General features: G+C 41.2%; 1 protein-coding gene across 1 annotated transcript in view; it reads right to left on the reverse strand.

The window, feature by feature from the left end:
* Positions 1 to 7,572: 7,572 nt before the first annotated feature.
* GNB5 (G protein subunit beta 5) overlaps positions 7,573 to 18,263 on the reverse strand; it is a 38,338-nt gene continuing 27,647 nt past the window's right edge. Inside the window, exons 8-13 of the mRNA XM_075273472.1 lie at positions 16,138 to 16,281; positions 15,656 to 15,747; positions 14,848 to 14,896; positions 13,596 to 13,692; positions 10,348 to 10,514; positions 7,573 to 8,563 (exon numbers count right to left, since the gene is read on the reverse strand). Of these exons, the coding sequence (XP_075129573.1) occupies positions 8,552 to 8,563; positions 10,348 to 10,514; positions 13,596 to 13,692; positions 14,848 to 14,896; positions 15,656 to 15,747; positions 16,138 to 16,281 (561 nt within the window). The 3' untranslated portion in view covers positions 7,573 to 8,551. The remainder of the gene's footprint in view (positions 8,564 to 10,347; positions 10,515 to 13,595; positions 13,693 to 14,847; positions 14,897 to 15,655; positions 15,748 to 16,137; positions 16,282 to 18,263) is intronic.

An 18,263-nucleotide genomic window follows, 5' to 3' on the forward strand; every position in this document is an offset into this window, starting at 1 on the left:
ATAATGATGACAGATTACAACATTTCAAAACTCTCGGCTCCTTTCTCAAGTAAAATTTTACTTGAGAAAGGAGCCGAGAGTTCCGAAACGTTGTAATCTGTCATCATTATTAGTTAGCCATTAAGAAGGTATCAACTACTGAAGACTATCAAGTTTTTTGGTTTTTTATATAGACTCCCTTTAAGAAATTTGAAAATTTTTACTTTTGAAGTAAATGGATCAAAACATCAGTTATCATCAACAAAAATAATAATGTGATTTTCCCTGGTCTACCTTTCTGCTTAAGCGTGTTATATCAACTAAAAGCAGAACTTGGCTGCTATGGACATTGTTCATCACCTGTTAACGTGTACACTAGTTATACAACATTTATATAAATATACTGCTAATCTCACATTTACCAAAATATGTCAGCTATGTACTGTATGTATGTATGCACCTTGTGTCTGGGTAGTTTGCTTGTTCTCAATTACCAATACCCGGGGGCCTCAGTAACAATGTTACATTACCTGACGTGCATCTCGTTCATCCCACAGCAGGTAAACAGGAATGCTATGATCTCTCGGTGACTAATATGATTGACAGCACTTCCTTCTGCTTTCATGCTCCTTGTTGGGCAGCAGACAAGCTGTGCATTACATACATTTTTCTATTTTAGTAGTACAGTGAAACCTCTTGGAGATAACCACCCAAAATTGGATTGAAAAGAAATCTTTTGTAAGAAAGTAGTCTTCTCAAAGAAAGTGCTCAGTAAACAAAATATATAGTTCAAATGAAATCTATCACAGGCAATCTGGATAGAGTGATATTCTTAAAAGAAGTAGTTTATGGAGAGATTACTTAGTAGCATTAGGAAGGTTATTGCATTTTCCTTTCTCTCGTAAATTGCCATATTTTACCCTATTATGACTGAAGCGTTTTTATGTCCAGCCATAGATACATTATTGTAAGTGGAATAAACTCATTCTGCTGGGATCTGCTAATAATGTGAAGTCTGTGGTTGGCTTCCTGCTCTGTCACATTGTAACTTGTAAGTCACAAGCCATTTCAGGCCAGCGGTTTGCAAGAGGCCATGACCGCAAGCAAGACGTCTGCTTCCAAGTGACTCCACAGCAATGCACCTATACATCATATATACAGGGTTATTAGGAGCATTATGAATATGGGATACATCCGATTAGAAGTGTATAACACGAGGCTGTATTTATAACACATGGCCGATATGAAACAATAAATGTAAAAAGAGTAGGGATCACAGTGCTTGCACGAGCACCGCGGTCCTTTCAGACAGATGATCAGCAGGGATCCAAGGTGACAGATCCTCACTAACTATTGTTGACCTATCTTAAGTATAGGTCATCAATAAAAATTATCTGTAAACCCCTTTAATAAGGAATGTACAGAGGACATTATTAATAAGGGACAGAGGCATAGCTTGGGGTTCAGCACCAGAGAAGGGGGGGAGGGGCAAACATATCCAAGTGGGCCTCCAATTTATGTATACCGATATTATTATTATATTATGACCATATAGTGGTAGATAGTGACTCTACACTGGGCTCTGCAGACAATTTAGGTGAATACAGTGCAGTAACATTTAGTGACCTACATGTGATGTCTCTGACTAATCACATTTTTTGCCATGACCACTTCTTTCAATCTCTCTAAAGTGTGCAGCACAGACAGCTTTGGCTCCTGACTTTTCCAGGCACCTGACTCTCACTGTCCTCACCTACAAACCCATCCTGCTGCTACCCCCAGTTATAAAGTATATAATATAACCCCCATAACGAATAATACCAAGTGCATCTTTAAATGAATAACTTCCTTCCCCCTTTAAATAGTGCCCCTTAATTTTCCATCGTGTGTACTGACCCTTAGTGTCATTCAACAAGAACAAATTCCATTAAGGGTTAGTTCACACGGGGTTCCGCGTAAACACATTCCGTGGCGGCTGTCGCGATAGGAAGCCGGTGCAGTGCACTGGCATCCTGTCGCGGCTTTCCGCTCCGGATTAGGTGCAAATGAATGGGCCTAGTCAGGAGGGTAGTGTCACGAGGTGGATGCCGCAGCTGAATGACCTTCCCCCCCCCCCCGCATGAACTAGCCCTAAGAAAATAGTTTAATTTTGCTGTAAGGGGTCAGATCATTCATACCATACAGTTTGCCATCATCGACAGGGCAATGTTCTGCCAATAATTTAGCATCTTTTATACTGGTTTGCCGGGTGATTGTCGGCACATTTACACGGGGCAATTATAGGATTCTGAATGATTTTCTGAAAAATGCACCATGTAAAAGTGCTCTAAATCTTACTTACCATATAGATCTAAAAGATATCCAAGATTGAAGATCCTGTTAGTTTTCTGTTGTCTGCGAAGCTGCATGACCTACTAGCTTTACATAGAATTCTTTGCTGCATTGCATTCTGGAAGATGTACAATATTCAGAAGCAGAAAAGCTGAACATAGTTGAATGTGCTATATGTCAGGCTTTCTGCCAGGATTCTGCCTGCTTATAACGTTTCGTTATAATGGGGAATACACTTGAGAGGGTCTTAGTAAACGAGTGATTTTGTTCTCGTAGTCTATTTGTTAGTAGTCTGTTTGCTGGAAGCAGAACGGCTTCTGGAAAATGACCAAAGTACTACATGTGATTGGGAAATGACATATGATATTATATTATCTGTTTTCCATATAACGTTGCCAAATATGGACAATTAACTAAACAAAAGCTTATAGTATGCATGCTAGGACGAATTAAAGACACATCCTGAAGAATTATTTTGTAAAATATTTATTTGTAACCATATCTACTGTATATCTAGTGTCACACACAATAAACACCAGACACAATATAGGAAAGTTAAAGATACAATTCTTCAAATGTTATTTATTAGAGATGAGCGAACAGTGTTCTATCGAACACATGTTCGATCGGATATCAGGGTGTTCGCCATGTTCGAATCGAATCGAACACCGCGTGGTAAAGTGCGCCAAAATTCGATTCCCCTCCCACCTTCCCTGGCGCCTTTTTTGCACCAATAACAGCGCAGGGGAGGTGGGACAGGAACTACGACACTGGGGGCATTGAAAAAAATTGGAAAAAGTCATTGGCTGCCGAAATCAGGTGACCTCCATTTTAGACGAATAGTGGATTTCAAATCCGGGTCATATGAGAATGTGAACTTTGTGACTATGAGACAGGGATAGCTGTACAGGCAGGGATAGCTAGGGATAACCTTTATTTAGGGGGGAATGTTATTAAAAATAACTTTTTGGGGCTCTATCGGGTGTGTAATTGTGATTTTTGTGAGATAAACTTTTTCCCATAGGGATGCATTGGCCAGCGCTGATTGGCCGAATTCCGTACTCTGGCCAATCAGCGCTGGCCAATGCATTCTATTAGCTTGATGAAGCAGAGTGTGCACAAGGGTTCAAGCGCACCCTCGGCTCTGATGTAGCAGAGCTGAGGCTGCACAAGGGTTCAAGCGCACCCTCGGCTCTGATGTAGGAGAGCCGAGGGTGCACTTGAACCCTTGTGCACCCTCGGCTCTGCTACATCAGAGCCGAGGGTGCGCTTGAACCCTTGTGCACACTCTGCTTCATCAAGCTAATAGAATGCATTGGCCAGCGCTGATTGGCCAATGCATTCTATTAGCCCGATGAAGTAGAGCTGAATGTGTGTGCTAAGCACACACATTCAGCACTGCTTCATCACACCAATACAATGCATTAGCCAGTGCTGATTGGCCAGAGTATGGAATTCGGCCAATCAGCGCTGGCTCTGCTGGAGGAGGCGGAGTCTAAGATCGCTCCACACCAGTCTCCATTCAGGTCCGACCTTAGACTCCGCCTCCTCCAGCAGAGCCAGCGCTGATTGGCCGAATTCCGTACTCTGGCCAATCAGCACTGGCTAATGCATTGTATTGGCGTGATGAAGCAGTGCTGAATGTGTGTGCTTAGCACACACATTCAGCTCTACTTCATCGGGCTAATAGAATGCATTGGCCAGCGCTGATTGGCCAGAGTACGGAATTCGGCCAATCAGCGCTGGCTCTGCTGGAGGAGGCGGAGTCTAAGTTAGCTCCACACCAGTCTCCATTCAGGTCCGACCTTAGACTCCGCCTCCTCCAGCAGAGCCAGCGCTGATTGGCCGAATTCCGTACTCTGGCCAATCAGCACTGGCTAATGCATTGTATTGGCGTGATGAAGCAGTGCTGAATGTGTGTGCTTAACACACACATTCAGCTCTACTTCATCGGGCTAATAGAATGCATTGGCCAATCAGCGCTGGCCAATGCATTCTATTAGCGTGAACTGAGATTGCACAGGGGTTCTAGTGCACCCTCGGCTCTGCTACATCAGATTGCTACATCTGATGTAGCAGTGCCGAGTGTGCATCAGATGTGTAGTTGAGCAAAACTGACTCAGCACTGCTAAGTCTCTGCATTCGCATAGGAATGCATTGGCCAGCCTTCGGCCAATCAGCGCTGGCTCTGCCGGAGGAGGCGGAGTCTAAGGTCGGACCTGAATGGAGACTGGTGTGGAGCGATCTTAGACTCCGCCTCCTCCAGCAGAGCCAGCGCTGATTGGTCGAGTTCCATACTCTGGCCAATCAGCACTGGCCAATGCATTTCTATGGGGAAAAGTTAGCTTGCGAAAATCGCAAACTGACAGGGATTTCCATGAAATAAAGTGACTTTTATGCCCCCAGACATGCTTCCCCTGCTGTCCCAGTGTCATTCCAGGGTGTTGGTATCATTTCCTGGGGTGTCATAGTGGACTTGGTGACCCTCCAGACACGAATTTGGGTTTCCCCCTTAACGAGTTTATGTTCCCCATAGACTATAATGGGGTTCGAAACCCATTCGAACACTCGAACAGTGAGCGGCTGTTCGAATCGAATTTCGAACCTCGAACATTTTAGTGTTCGCTCATCTCTATTATTTATACAACAGTGCATCAGCTTAGAGTAATAAATAAGATCATAGGCAGACTACTCCTAGTGCAATACAGTTTTGGTGTCATCTACATTCTATAACTGTTATATTCGGGATATTATAGGACTATATGTGTAATAATCTTACATCTGTGGAGTGTCTTACAAGGACACGGACTAGATCTTCTTGCAAGACCATGAGCTATGTAACGATAATGGGCTATGTATGAACCTCATTACACTAATAGGAGACAACAGAGCAATTGATAGACAAATATTGCATAAAATTACGTTTCTCATGTATGATCTTACCCAACATCTTTAACCATTGAGGACTTATATTAATGTGCTGCTAGTAATTCCGGAATCTTATCGACCCATTGGTGAGTATACAGTCATATACAAAGAAGCCTCTTCATGTTTCTCCATAAAAAGGCATAGACATAATCTGTAGTCCAACTTAGCAAAAGTCCTTGAAGATAATATGCCATCATTGTATATGTCAATGTCCAAAAGTATCATTGCTCCGTGAAGGGCAATGTATTATACGTTATATTTAACAAGTGCTGATAGTTGTACTGTCTTAGTGAGATACTAAACATGACACAATATCCTCATCATGCTGTACTATACAGTACCTGTATAAGAACCGCCTGTTTCTTTCAAGGGCAGTACATAGCTGATTAAGAATAATGTAACATTTCTACCTTATTTATCTATCACCTTGGAATACTGCACATGATATGTTTCTATAAACCAACTCTAAGAAGCTGGTGCATTACACGTGTCATATAGAATACACAATAAGTGTAAAAAGTTTTGCAGATAATACAAACAGATGTATAGAAGGTACGGAAACCATCCATTCCACTACCATCAGTGTGCACATTATCGACACGTAAGTAAACATATGTGTAAAGATGATCCATAAATAAGTATATGGGTAGGCTTAATGTGTCAAAGGTCTACGAGAGGTTTCCATGATGAAATATCAGTATGTGGTTAATGCTATATCCTATTATGTAGAGTAAAGGAGACTTAAAGCTAAGTGTTATGCTTAGTGTGTCCACTATTAATATTAATGTGTTATTTGTGTGCTAATATTTATATATAAAAGCTCATATCTTATCATATTAGTGTTCTCACAGGACTCCTGTCTTTATGAATGATTGGACACCCTAAAAGGAGAAGGTGTTACTACATCCTAGAGCAGCGATTCCCAATGGGTGCCTTGGAAACTTGCTGCGACACTGTGGTTGGAAAGATGAATGTATACCCTCATGCAACATTATCTATTTCCTAGGACGTTTCTTGTCTTTTGGTAAAAATTATTTGTTAGGCGTGCCCTGGGAGATATTTTTTCCAGGGATGACCTGAGTCTGAAAGGGTTGGGAAACACAACTAGGGAATACATATTGGTTGTTATGGAGGTGTTTCAACTTCAGTGAAAGTAATGCCACTAATACAAGTAGGCTCAGAAGACATAGAAGTGTGACCACAGCAGCAACATACACAGCATGTAGGGTAAGGATGTCCATATACATTAAATATACAGTCAACAGCTATTTCTTCCAAAGCTCAGCTCGGCTGAGTGTGCATGTGTTCTCAGTAGGGATGGGGACACGAGACATCTCTGGTGGCAAAACTAAAGGGTTAGACATACTGAATTTCAACAAGCTTGACCCATCTCTTCCTACAGCATCAACCTTCAGAAGACATTTGAGATGCCACCATACATATTAGCACGTGAACTGGTCCCGCTGGTATTGGTAGGTTTATTCTACATACATGTAATGTGTATGACCAGCTACGAAGAGAGATCAGAGAATGGTGTATGTATAATTGTATGTATATGAGTAACTGGAGAACTAAAACACTTCTCCATAGCCTCCATAGACTTTAAAGTGGTAGCAACTTGTTACTGCATTAACTTACTGTAAGAAGAGAGCTGGAGAGCGAACAACTACCCTTATAAATGAAATATAGTCAAGCCTATCTTAGGAAGACAACTAACTTCCCGAAATTGGATTGAAAAGTGGTCGTCTCAAAAAAGATCAACAGTATGCATAATATATGGGAGAGCTGAAAATGTGTCACATGAAATCTGGTCCTGAGAAGTGAGTGGTCTTGTCAGAGAGGTGGTCTATTAAAGAGATGTCATTGTATAATGCAAACTAAGAGAACAGGAACATTTACATGTGCATACGTGTTATTACTATTTGGTTGACAGGTAGCCATATCTTATTTATGATTAATGCTATTTCTCCTTTGTGTGAGAGTATCTATAAGGTATTGCCTAATGATGTATATTGTTGGTTGCTATATAGGAATTCTGACTGATAAAAGGTATCATACACTTTTAAAGGTCCATGTCTTTACTTTATTTCATTTTTTTCACCATAGCAGTGAATGTACATGGGACTCGCTCTCTGTCATTCTCTCTCTTTATATATGATGCTCAGCTGCAGGGGTGTAGCTATAGAGGGTGCAGCGGTAGTGACCCCATACTGTATTCTGTTATTTATAGTGTGATTTCATGCAGATATATAAATATAAGCAACTATAGCTTAAAAGGTGTATAGATATTCATAGGGACGTGTGTGTGTGTGTGTGTGTGTGTGTGTGTGTGTGTATATGTATGTATGTGTGTGTGTGCACATCTTATAAATGTTCACAAAATAATATAAAGAATATGCTACATAATGCTGTATACTTACTATGAAAATTATTGTCAGACACCATTACAGCTAGAGTGCCTAGCATTGTGTGAAGGAGCAGAGGAGTGTCTTGAGTGAAATCACTGTACTGGATCCTTCATAATAAGGACTACCGGTATGTCCCTGTCTTTTTCTACACATATTATGAAATTGGTGATATGTCTTTGGTGATTCCTTTATTAAAGAAACGTTAGGCTTGTGGCTATGTGTATAATGTCACGCTGCAAAGACACTGGATGTCTTCATATAGAATAAAAAGGGGTGGAAAGTCTATATTTGGAGCAGTGTGGTTCAGGTATGAGTCATTTCTGCCAGTAACTGGAAAGGGAACAACTGCTTACTGATAGTGAACAGAAGATTGAGAGTGACCGCAGTCCATTCAGTAGCAGTCAACCCAACTAGATATAATGAAATAATTTATTTACTGTAAAAGATGCAACTGACACCACTAAATTTTACAGAAACATAAATAATCCATACATACGTAGACTGAACCGGTATATGGTCACAATGCAACCATCCGGGAGAGTACTGGAATGTAGTGTCAAGTGAAACATGGGAGTCCTCCAGCTACAGCACCTCTTAGTAGTCTAAAGAAGCTCTCACTAACTGCAGGTGTCAAGGTGTATATGTCTTCAAGTGTATATCAGCTTAATATTACATGAATCATCTGATCCAGATGCAACCAACAGAACTCATTGGGTAAGATCTGACCTTCAAATAAATACATGGGATACCTTCAGTGACAAAACTGGTCATTTTCAGTAGTACCTGTAAACCTTGAGGGTAGTAATATGCTACAAAACAACATGTATCCGCAGCAATGACCTGCTTCATCTTTTCCAGTACAGAGACACTGAAGAGTCTTTCAATATTCTTCCTTTTCACATGGATTAAGCCCAGATCTAGGGGAAAAGTTGAAGAAATTCTGAGAATATGGCACAATATAAAAGGTGTACACTGCAGTAAAATATTAAATAAAATATAACTAAATCACCAGTGTAATGTGAAAAAGTGAGTCTTATATATGGCACTGTAATGCTCTGCCATACAGTACTACTACTGCATCACTGCTCAATATTTCACTAGGAGTTGCAAAAACTATTGAGTGAACAGTGAGGTTCACTGTAATAGTATGGTCAAGTGTATTACTTGTAGCTGTATTACTTGTAGCTGAAAAGCACCCCCAATTCTGCAGGATAGTTCCACAATAAAAATTGTATGTCACAGCCCTTGTGTTTCCTGTGGTCCCAATGTGTGAATATACTAGCACTGGTGCACGAAAAACTATAAACCCTGCCGGTACAGGTGCTATTAGACAGTCCCAAGAAAAGTAGTGATTCAGCATCCAGTCTAGTGTCAGTTTAAAAAATTACTTTTACTTGACCATTAACATTTAAAAATAGCAAGAAAACAGTGACAAAAAATATAATAGAAAAAAGACACAGCACTTACATGAAGACGTTTCTTGGATTACATAGGACAACGGTAACACGAAAAAAAGACTTTAGCCGCCTACGCGTTTCGGGGTCAGAGACCCTTCCTCATAGCGAAGTTTTTTTCGTGTTACCGTTGTCCTATGTAATCCAAGAAACGTCTTCATGTAAGTGCTGTGTCTTTTTTCTATTATATTTTTTGTCACTGGTTTCTTGCTATTTTTAAATGTTAATGGTCAAATAAAAGTAATTTTTTAAACTGACACTAGACTGGATGCTGAATCACTACTTTTCTTGGGATAGTCCCACAATACCAACACTGTCCCAAAAGGCCCCACACCTGTTTTGACAGGAATTATGTGCCACTGACTACTTTTGTTAGGTGGAACCCTGACAATGGATGATATTGTTCCTTATAACCTGTAAACAATTAACTTATTACTGCAGTTGTTCTACATGCGGCAAACTGTGGCTGTACGCCGTCTCTCATGCAGGTACTATGACTGTCACCAATGTGGTGGTACTGTTACTGTCTTTCATGGATCCACTCTTATCTCTTTTGGGGCACAGATGCCATTATGTGGATACTTTGGTCGTTATTGTTAAAAAAGAGGACCTTTCATGTCCTTGGGCACATGCGGTGTAATACACCACTAGAAAACCCACAGTATGCTAAATTCAGCGCACTATCAGCTTTCCTGTTCCATTCCCCCCACTGAAGAGCTATTGGTGCCGTTACCGTAGTCTGTCAGGAACGCCTCTCTTCACCTTCTCCTTATCGCCCAGCGATGACGCTCCATGGATGAGTACTATCAGGAGTAGGGGGGCGTTCCTCACCACTCAGCGTCATAGCTCACTACTCAGCTCAGCGCAATAGACACTACTGTGAGGAGCGGCGTTCCTGACTGACTGTCAAAAACGCCCTGCTGACAGTGAAAAGCTACGGTACCATCACCGACAGCTCTTCAGCGGGGGCACAGAACAGGAAAGCAGTTAGAGTGCTGAATTCAGCGCACTGTCGGCTTTTTAGCGGTGTATTACACTGCATGTGCCCGAGGACGTGAAAGGTCCTCTTTAAGGAAGCATTGTGCCTAATAAATTTATATGGGTTTTGAGGCCTCTGAAAAATCTCAGCATACACACAATTGTCCCCTTTCCAGCTCCAAAAGTTGGGAAATAAGCAATTTCTAATGCATACGTAGACCTAACATACATTTTGAATGAAATTTTAAGTGACACAGTAAGGAACTTACTCTTAGAGTGTGATCCCATGATCCTGAGCAGAATGCTGTTCCATCTGGAGACACACGCAATGTGCTCACTCTATTCTCATGACCAAATAAGATGGACACCCTACTTCCTTTTAGGACATCCCAAACATTAATTGTATAATCATTGTATCCGGCAAATAACAGACGACCTAAAACAAACAAATGGGTTATCAGAATATGAGTAACAATTCAACTAGTGAAGTTTTACTTATTCAGACTTAGGAACGCAGCCACCAAAGCAACCACCACAATCTGTACATTCATGTGTACAAATGTAAAGTTTATTTTAAATAGAAGGTAATTCGCACTACAGCTTGACATTGGATGAATTTATTAAGACCGACATATGGTCCTAATCGTTTGGGGACTAATATAGATTTCAGGATTAATTCACAAAAGTTTTGTGGTGTGAGCTATAGTGAATGAAATAAGTCAGGGGTCAGCGAGGTCTGGTGCCTGTGCCGAGGTCGGCACTTCAGCTATGTTTACCTAGCACAGGGCTCTCTAATGTTGAAAACGCTGCCACTCCAGGTAATCCTTCTCTCTCATAGACCATGTAAACATGGGAGAGCTAAGGGGAAAAGCATGAGGTATTGTATCCCAGTGTTACTGCTGTGAGCTAGCCTAGTCAGAGTGCAGCAATTGTCCGTGCAATTCATTTTTGTGCTTTAAAGCAAGTGCAAAAGTAAAGTATGATATGGCAGCTGAGCAGGCTAAGGTAGGCATTTTCTCATTTCAACAAGGCTGAACAAATATATATGGGTGTATGCAATAAAAAAGACTGGGCTATGTTAGGGACATTCTCTGCCCCTACAAACCTGGCTTACTGCAGATCACTCTGAGTACTGTGTTCAGCCAAAAGTCGTATCCACCAGAGAAGAAAAAAGAAGTCAGGGACAGAGATCACACAGAAATGGTAGTTTAATGAGCCAGTTAATTGGTTACTGTTATAGTGTGCATTATAGAGCTTTCATGTAGGGGTCAACATCCTTACAATTATATGACTTTTCTAAAAAAAAATAAAAAATCGTTACATGATATAAAACAGGTTGCGCCCCTTGCAATTGGCCATAGCATCTCCACCCCAGCCCACCTTGATCCCGCCCTGCTCCACGCCACCCACTTTTCACAATAATGGTGCAGGGGTCAGAAAATAAACTGGCAAAAAACTGGAATACTTTGTTAACTAAATTAGCCCGACTGTGTCCATATACAGTCCACCCCAGAATATTGCTGGAATCTGCCGTTATTACAGGAAGATGTTCATCTATAGAGTCTTATCCCAGTAACTGAATGATATCTAAAGCTCAGCAGTAACAACTACAAAGCATTGCACGGGCATTTTCCTGCCAGCCAGTACCAGACAGACTGTGGGCAGCTTGTTTTGTGAGTGTAGCTGAAGTGCTGACAGGATACAATAGCTAAAGATAGTTTTACTGAACTATGAGCTCATAGCACAAAAGCCGTATGTGAAATACCTAACAACATGCATCGACACAGCAGTCTCTTGTCACAAAGGCAGTTTAATTGCTGTTCTCTGTATCCAGCAAAATAAATGACACAATGTGCACATTCCAGAGGAATCCTTCTTGCTAACATCCACAGGATAAACTGCATAACACACACGCTTTTATATCTGTTTACTTCTATTTTACGGTATGGAGTGATTCTTGGAAACCTTCCAGTGTCTGAAGTCTCAAGATAATTACTAGAAGAACAGTAGAAATCACAACAAGCTACAATTTCCCCTAAAATGAAAATAACCAATAATTATAAGTCCATGTGTATTGTTATTCTATCAGCTTTCCCAGACTCCTGAATGTCACATCTGCTCCATTATGTAGTTTATGGTATGTCTAGGACTGGATTAAGGTTGGTGGCCAAGCTTACTTCTGCAACCTGAACTCTTTTAACAGCACATATGCAAGAGATGGCCAGGCATGCATGTGGCCCTTTCCTCTAAAGCTTATACAGCAACACCCTTAAGCCAGATCTGATTCAACCATCTAATGTGTATAGGGGCTTCCTAACTCTCCCCCAATGAAAGGGGTTAGGAGAAACAAGGGGCAGACATGTTGGATTTCGACATGCTCAATAATGTTGTTCTCTATACAATAACCCTATGCCAAAAGCAATGTCTAGCAATTGTTTTGTCTCCTATCCTTGTTGATAATACTTGCACGTTTAGGTGGATCCTCAGTGCATAAGGAGAGATAGTTGTAGGTTCAACATTTGTGTATAGCCAACCTTAGACCTTCAATGGGAAAAAGAATTGACTATGTGGCCACCTTTCTAACTCATTGGCTAGATAACTTCAACAAACAGCCATTGTGGAGGGTTGGTGTTCAGTCCATTAGTTTCCCAAAATGGTAGAAGCACTTGGGCTTGTGCCCTTGTCCCTCATCTATAACTTGGCCCTGGATGCATCTCTGAGTTACCAAGAGAAGTCTGGAGTACTGTATTTATTGTCACCCAGCTTTCCCAGAAAGAAAAAAATGTGAAAAATTTAAAAGGGATCCCATCATACAAACGCTTTTTTTTTCTGAGTAACATGTCGGAATAGCCTTAAGAAAGGCAATTCTTTGCCTACCTTTTGTTGTCTTCGCCGCGCCGCTGTTCGCCTGAAATCCCGTTTTTTGTCGGTATGCAAATGAGTTCTCTTGCAGCACTGGGTAAGGGTTCCAGCTCTCAAACAGCACTGGGGAGTCCACAATGCTGCCATTGAACTCTCTACAGTGCCGCCTCCATCTTTGTCAGCAACGTCTTCTTCATCCTCTTCTTTCGGTGCAGGTTTCAGACTTCTAGGCCTCGGGCAGAGCAGACTGCGCATGCCCACAGGCCACGAGAAAATGACCGCTTACAATACTGTGTAAGTGGCCATTTTCTCATGGCCTGTGGGCATGCGCAGTCTGCTGTGCCCGAGGCCTAGAAGTCTGAAACCTGCGCCGGAAGAAGAGGATGAAGAGGAACTGTCCCCAGTGCTGTTTGAATGCTGGGCCCGCCCCCAGTGCTGTGAGAGAACTAATTTGCATACTGACAAAAAACGGGATTTCAGGCGAACAGCGGCGCGGAGAAGACAACGAAAGGTAGGAGAAGAATTGCCTTTCTTAAGGCTATTCCGACGTGTTACTCAGAAAAAAAAGCGTTTGTATGATAGGATCCCTTTAAATTGATGCATAAGAAAAAATTGTGTAGAATATATGAACAGGTAATAAGGAAGGGACACTTACCACTAAGGGAGAAATCAACACTTGATGCTCCAAAAATGATACTCTCTTTAGAATAGATAGCAACTTCTCTGTCTGCTCGGAGATCATACATACGACACTATAGATAACATATAGAGAAATTATTTTATCATCCATGAGTAGGGTCCAGACTATGTCTCCTCATTATTTTAATCCTTTACCACTAACATTACTTATAAAGCAGTGCTTTTCTCTCCGCATGATTTGTGCGGACACCGCACAGAAAACACACGGACCCCTTTATAGTCTATGGGGTCCGTGTGGTTTCTTAGTTAACCCTTTTTAATGCATTCGGTATGCACTTCCGGCCTGCGCTGCGTGTGGCAAACCTAAGAATGGGTGCGATGGGAGGCCTGCATATTTATTAGTACATAGGCTTTGCATTGCTAGCTTAGCTGGATTTATTGTCATGACCTCAGGGCAAGGTAGCAACTTCGTAATTGAGCCAACCTACTGCTTTGTTGTAATATTATGCATATTACTAACTATAGGATATAGCAAATGTTATCTCTATCATTAGAACCTTCATTATCCTTTAAAAAGATGTACATCTATACGCTGTGACTGGTGGGGCACTTAGGCTGTATCAATTATGGGGCCACAACACCTTTTTCATATCACTGCCCCTTTTTATGTGCACTTAGTTAATTTCATGCCTCCAATGGGAACACATTATGAGATGAAAAACAGTTTTATTTATAGTATTTAATATAAAGCTGCATGAGAATCGGATAGCTCGGCCTCTGACCAGTTCATGAAGGAGCATGACTGGTTACATGCAGTGCAAAGCAGGCCAGTCTGGTACTTATATAAATTGGGACTTCAGCTCCAGAAGACTCACTCCCTAGGGCAGAAACAGCTATCCCTGTAAATGTATTCAAACTGAATATTTGCACTGGAATGTCCTGGACTCCTACAGTATATGTACAAACTTGAGTACAGCTGCAAGCATATGTGTCAGATAGACAGGACTACACACTGCATACTGTGGTGGATGGAACCACGCAATGAATTCTAAGAGCTTGTAGGCCTGAAGAAGTGCACAAACATGAGCAGATTTAGGCAATGCACATCTAACCCTGCATAAATATTTGTCTGAGGTTAAGCACTAGTTGAGGCTGCCAATAAAGTCAGCAAATACATGAGCAATGTGCGGAAAGAAAAGCACAAGTAGGAGCTGCACAGTGCATAAAGCTGCGCTCCACACAACAGCCGACACAGCTATCACAATTACCGTAGCATCATCTGAGCCAGAGGCAAACGCATCTCCACTAGGGTAATACCTAGAAACAGAAACATGGCAGTGAGAACATGTAAAAAATAAGATAATATATTAACACATAACATATAAGCACAAGATCATTATACACAATGCATAAGATTACTGATAAAAGGATATGGATAACAATGGATAACAATGGCTAAATAATGGAGAAGCAACAACACGAAGGGCACCAGCATAGACTAAAGGCATGATAATAAATCTGTCTCTTCACACTGCAGGATGGCAGAATTGTACACCATACACTGCTGGCAGCAGGGATGTCAATATATCAAGCGGCTGTGATTTGTTATCCCTGTATAATACTATGGATATCAGATGTTAACACAGAATCTGATTAGCTTCTAAGAGGGAGAGGTGGAATTAAATAGGAGTATACATAGGTTGGAAATACTTCCTATACTATACTGTAGCTAATGTATATAGCACTATCATATAGCTCATATAGAATAGCCCACTGACTAATCAACATGCAAACCCATGGCGTAAAACCTAAGCAGTTACAATGTAAGTATGTAGATATGCTGTATATACACAGTACATAAATACTATATAACATTTCACGTACGGACCAGTATTTCCTGCACAGGTATGGTAGAGCTGCATTCCTATCACTGTGCCAGGAAAATGAACACATTGACCAGAAATGTGTCCTGGAGAATCTGGTTTAGAAAGTTCCCTGAATATATATTATATAACTTGTGTATAGCATTGTATAGATAGAAATGGCATACTGTGTAGATTATAGAGTTTTACTGACCGGACACTGTTGATATCAGACTCATGAGTTTCAAATGACTGAATACACTGGCCAGTTCGCATGTCCCATACCATTGCTTTCTTGTCACAGCCCTAAATAGGGGTAGTAAAAGATATACAGTTGTAAAGACTTTGTGGCATTGTGCACTTTTTGACATCTAATACCTTTGTTCAGATCTAGTGACAACCACTTACATCAATGGCACAACAGATAAAAGTAATAACTGACTATATGTTTTGCAATACACATTTGTGTTTTGACATATTGGACAGATGCCCCCTAAGACAACATTCTCTTTAGCACAGCATTGACTGTCAGTTTTACATGTCTTCTAAAATATCTCTGTTCTTATGAGAAGAAAAATAAAAGGTTACTTAGTCTCTACCAGAAGGCTTGTCACAACATTGACTGGGAAAATGCCTGTCTATACTAATCCTGATAACACTGTGGTCTCATATTGTTTCTAATATTCCATCACTTACTCCAGACACAAAGGTATTTCCTGTTTCAGACGGGGCCAGATCCAGACACAAAACGTCAGCGCCATGTCCGTGAAAACTCTGCAGCAGCTGACCACTCTCCACGTCCCAGAGAGCACATGTGCCATCTCCGCTGGCGGTCAGAATCTGATGTATAAACAAGTATACCACAGGTCAGACATACATGCATCTATATTATAAGCACTTCATGTACCTTAAAGGAGCTGTAGGTGTCAAACATAACAATAGTGAGGCCTGGGACCCCACACTGCGAACAGTAACAGTACCTGCAAAGTGGATGGGATTCTGGCTAATCCCATCCACACATTGGATGGGATTAAATATCAGCACATGGAATTACTTTTATTTTCCATATAATATAATAGGGACAAAAATTCCACACCTTTCTGTGAAAGGGCTGAGGAAAAGAATGTAGTGGAAACCTATTGGCTGTGGCTTGCTATGTGGGACTTAGCCTAAATGTGTCAGTACTCATCCCTACAGCACCTGTACCTCAGTCTAAAGGGGTATTCACACTGAATTTGTAGCCGCATATGTTCCAGGGTAGCTCCTGACATTTACATCAAACGTATCTACAGCCCCCATTCAACCAAGGGCTGACCCACAACAATTCCACCCATTATGCCTCAGGCCTAAGGGTGCATTCATACTTTCTGGTTTTTTGCATGCAGTTTTTGAACAAAAAGTAAGTGTGCATCATAATGCTGAAGAAAATGTAAAGGATAGGTGCTATTCCTCCACTTTAATCCTCTCCTGGTTTTGGCTTCAAAAACTGTATGCAAAAGCCTGAATGAGTACTTGAACCCTTAGAGGCCTTAGATCACGGGTCTCAAACATGCAGCCTCGAGGGTGTAATCTGTGGCCCACATCCTTCTTCCCAGTTCTGCCCATAGCAGAAGAGAGTGGGACAGTGAGCAGTGAGATAAGTACGGGGGCCACTGCTGGGGGGACATTACAATGTGTGGGGCCTCTCTGGGAGGGGAATTAAAATGTGCGCGGCCAGTCAGGAGGGACATTAAACAATGCAGGATCACTGCTGGGGCAATATTAAACTATGCAGAGACATTAGTGGGAGATATTAAACTGTATGGGGCCATTGCTGTGAGACATTAGACTATACAGGTCCATTGCTAGAGTTATTTAATAATACATTTGTATTGTATCCACTGCGCATATTTTTCCACAACGTGGAATCCCATCCACTTTGCAGTGACGTTGTAGGCCACGTTGCAGGCTCCGGCCTAAGACTGGGTTTCCATGTTCAGATTTTATTCAGATTTTTTGGATTCACTAAAAAAAGAGTAGTGGAAAAAAACAACAAATAACCTGAACAAAACCCATACTAACTAGGGAGCAGTTACAAGAATGAACATGTTTCTGTGACTCATGAGTGCAGCATGTCACACTTACAGTATATTGTTATGTCATCTCATTTTACCAATAGATGATTTTCACATTTTCCTACAGAGATTTAGAGGCTATAAAATACCAGCTTTACAAGTTGCTTAGATACAGTAGCAACAATACCCAAACATTTTTGGCAACCACATTCCCTTAGTAAATGATGTAACCGTTTCTGAGGGTTTTTCCTGCATCTTTTCATAAAGTAGCATCTAGCTTTGTATTACTATCTATATAACAATAGGTACTGTATATGTTATTTAAGGTCTGACTCCATTTCTAAAAGCACTTCTCTAGATTTAATAATAATAAATCCCTGCGCTGTCTCCAAGTGTGCATTTACCCCTCAGACCCCAGTGTAAGCTGTGATGCATCTTCTCTCCAGCTGTCAATGGCTTTCTGTATGGGTGAGTTTGTTGTCTATGCAGTACATGTAATATCTGCAATAACTGGTAGTGACACTTCAATTATTTGCCGTACAAACTCCAGGGTCCCACACCACTGCTCGGTTATCACATTGTCTATATGTAACACTGCTGACATTTATAATGTTTTCCATACTGAATCCTATGTGTTTTAACACATTAATGGACCTCCTTCAAAGGTTTCATAAGTGCCCCCCCATGTAATTTAATGTCCCCTCAAGAGGCCCAAAGAATATAGTGTCTCATCATATCGCCCCCACATAATGCCCATTACAGCCTTAG

Source organism: Leptodactylus fuscus, chromosome 5 (genome assembly GCF_031893055.1).
Source record: "Leptodactylus fuscus isolate aLepFus1 chromosome 5, aLepFus1.hap2, whole genome shotgun sequence".
Taxonomy (NCBI): domain Eukaryota; kingdom Metazoa; phylum Chordata; class Amphibia; order Anura; family Leptodactylidae; genus Leptodactylus; species Leptodactylus fuscus.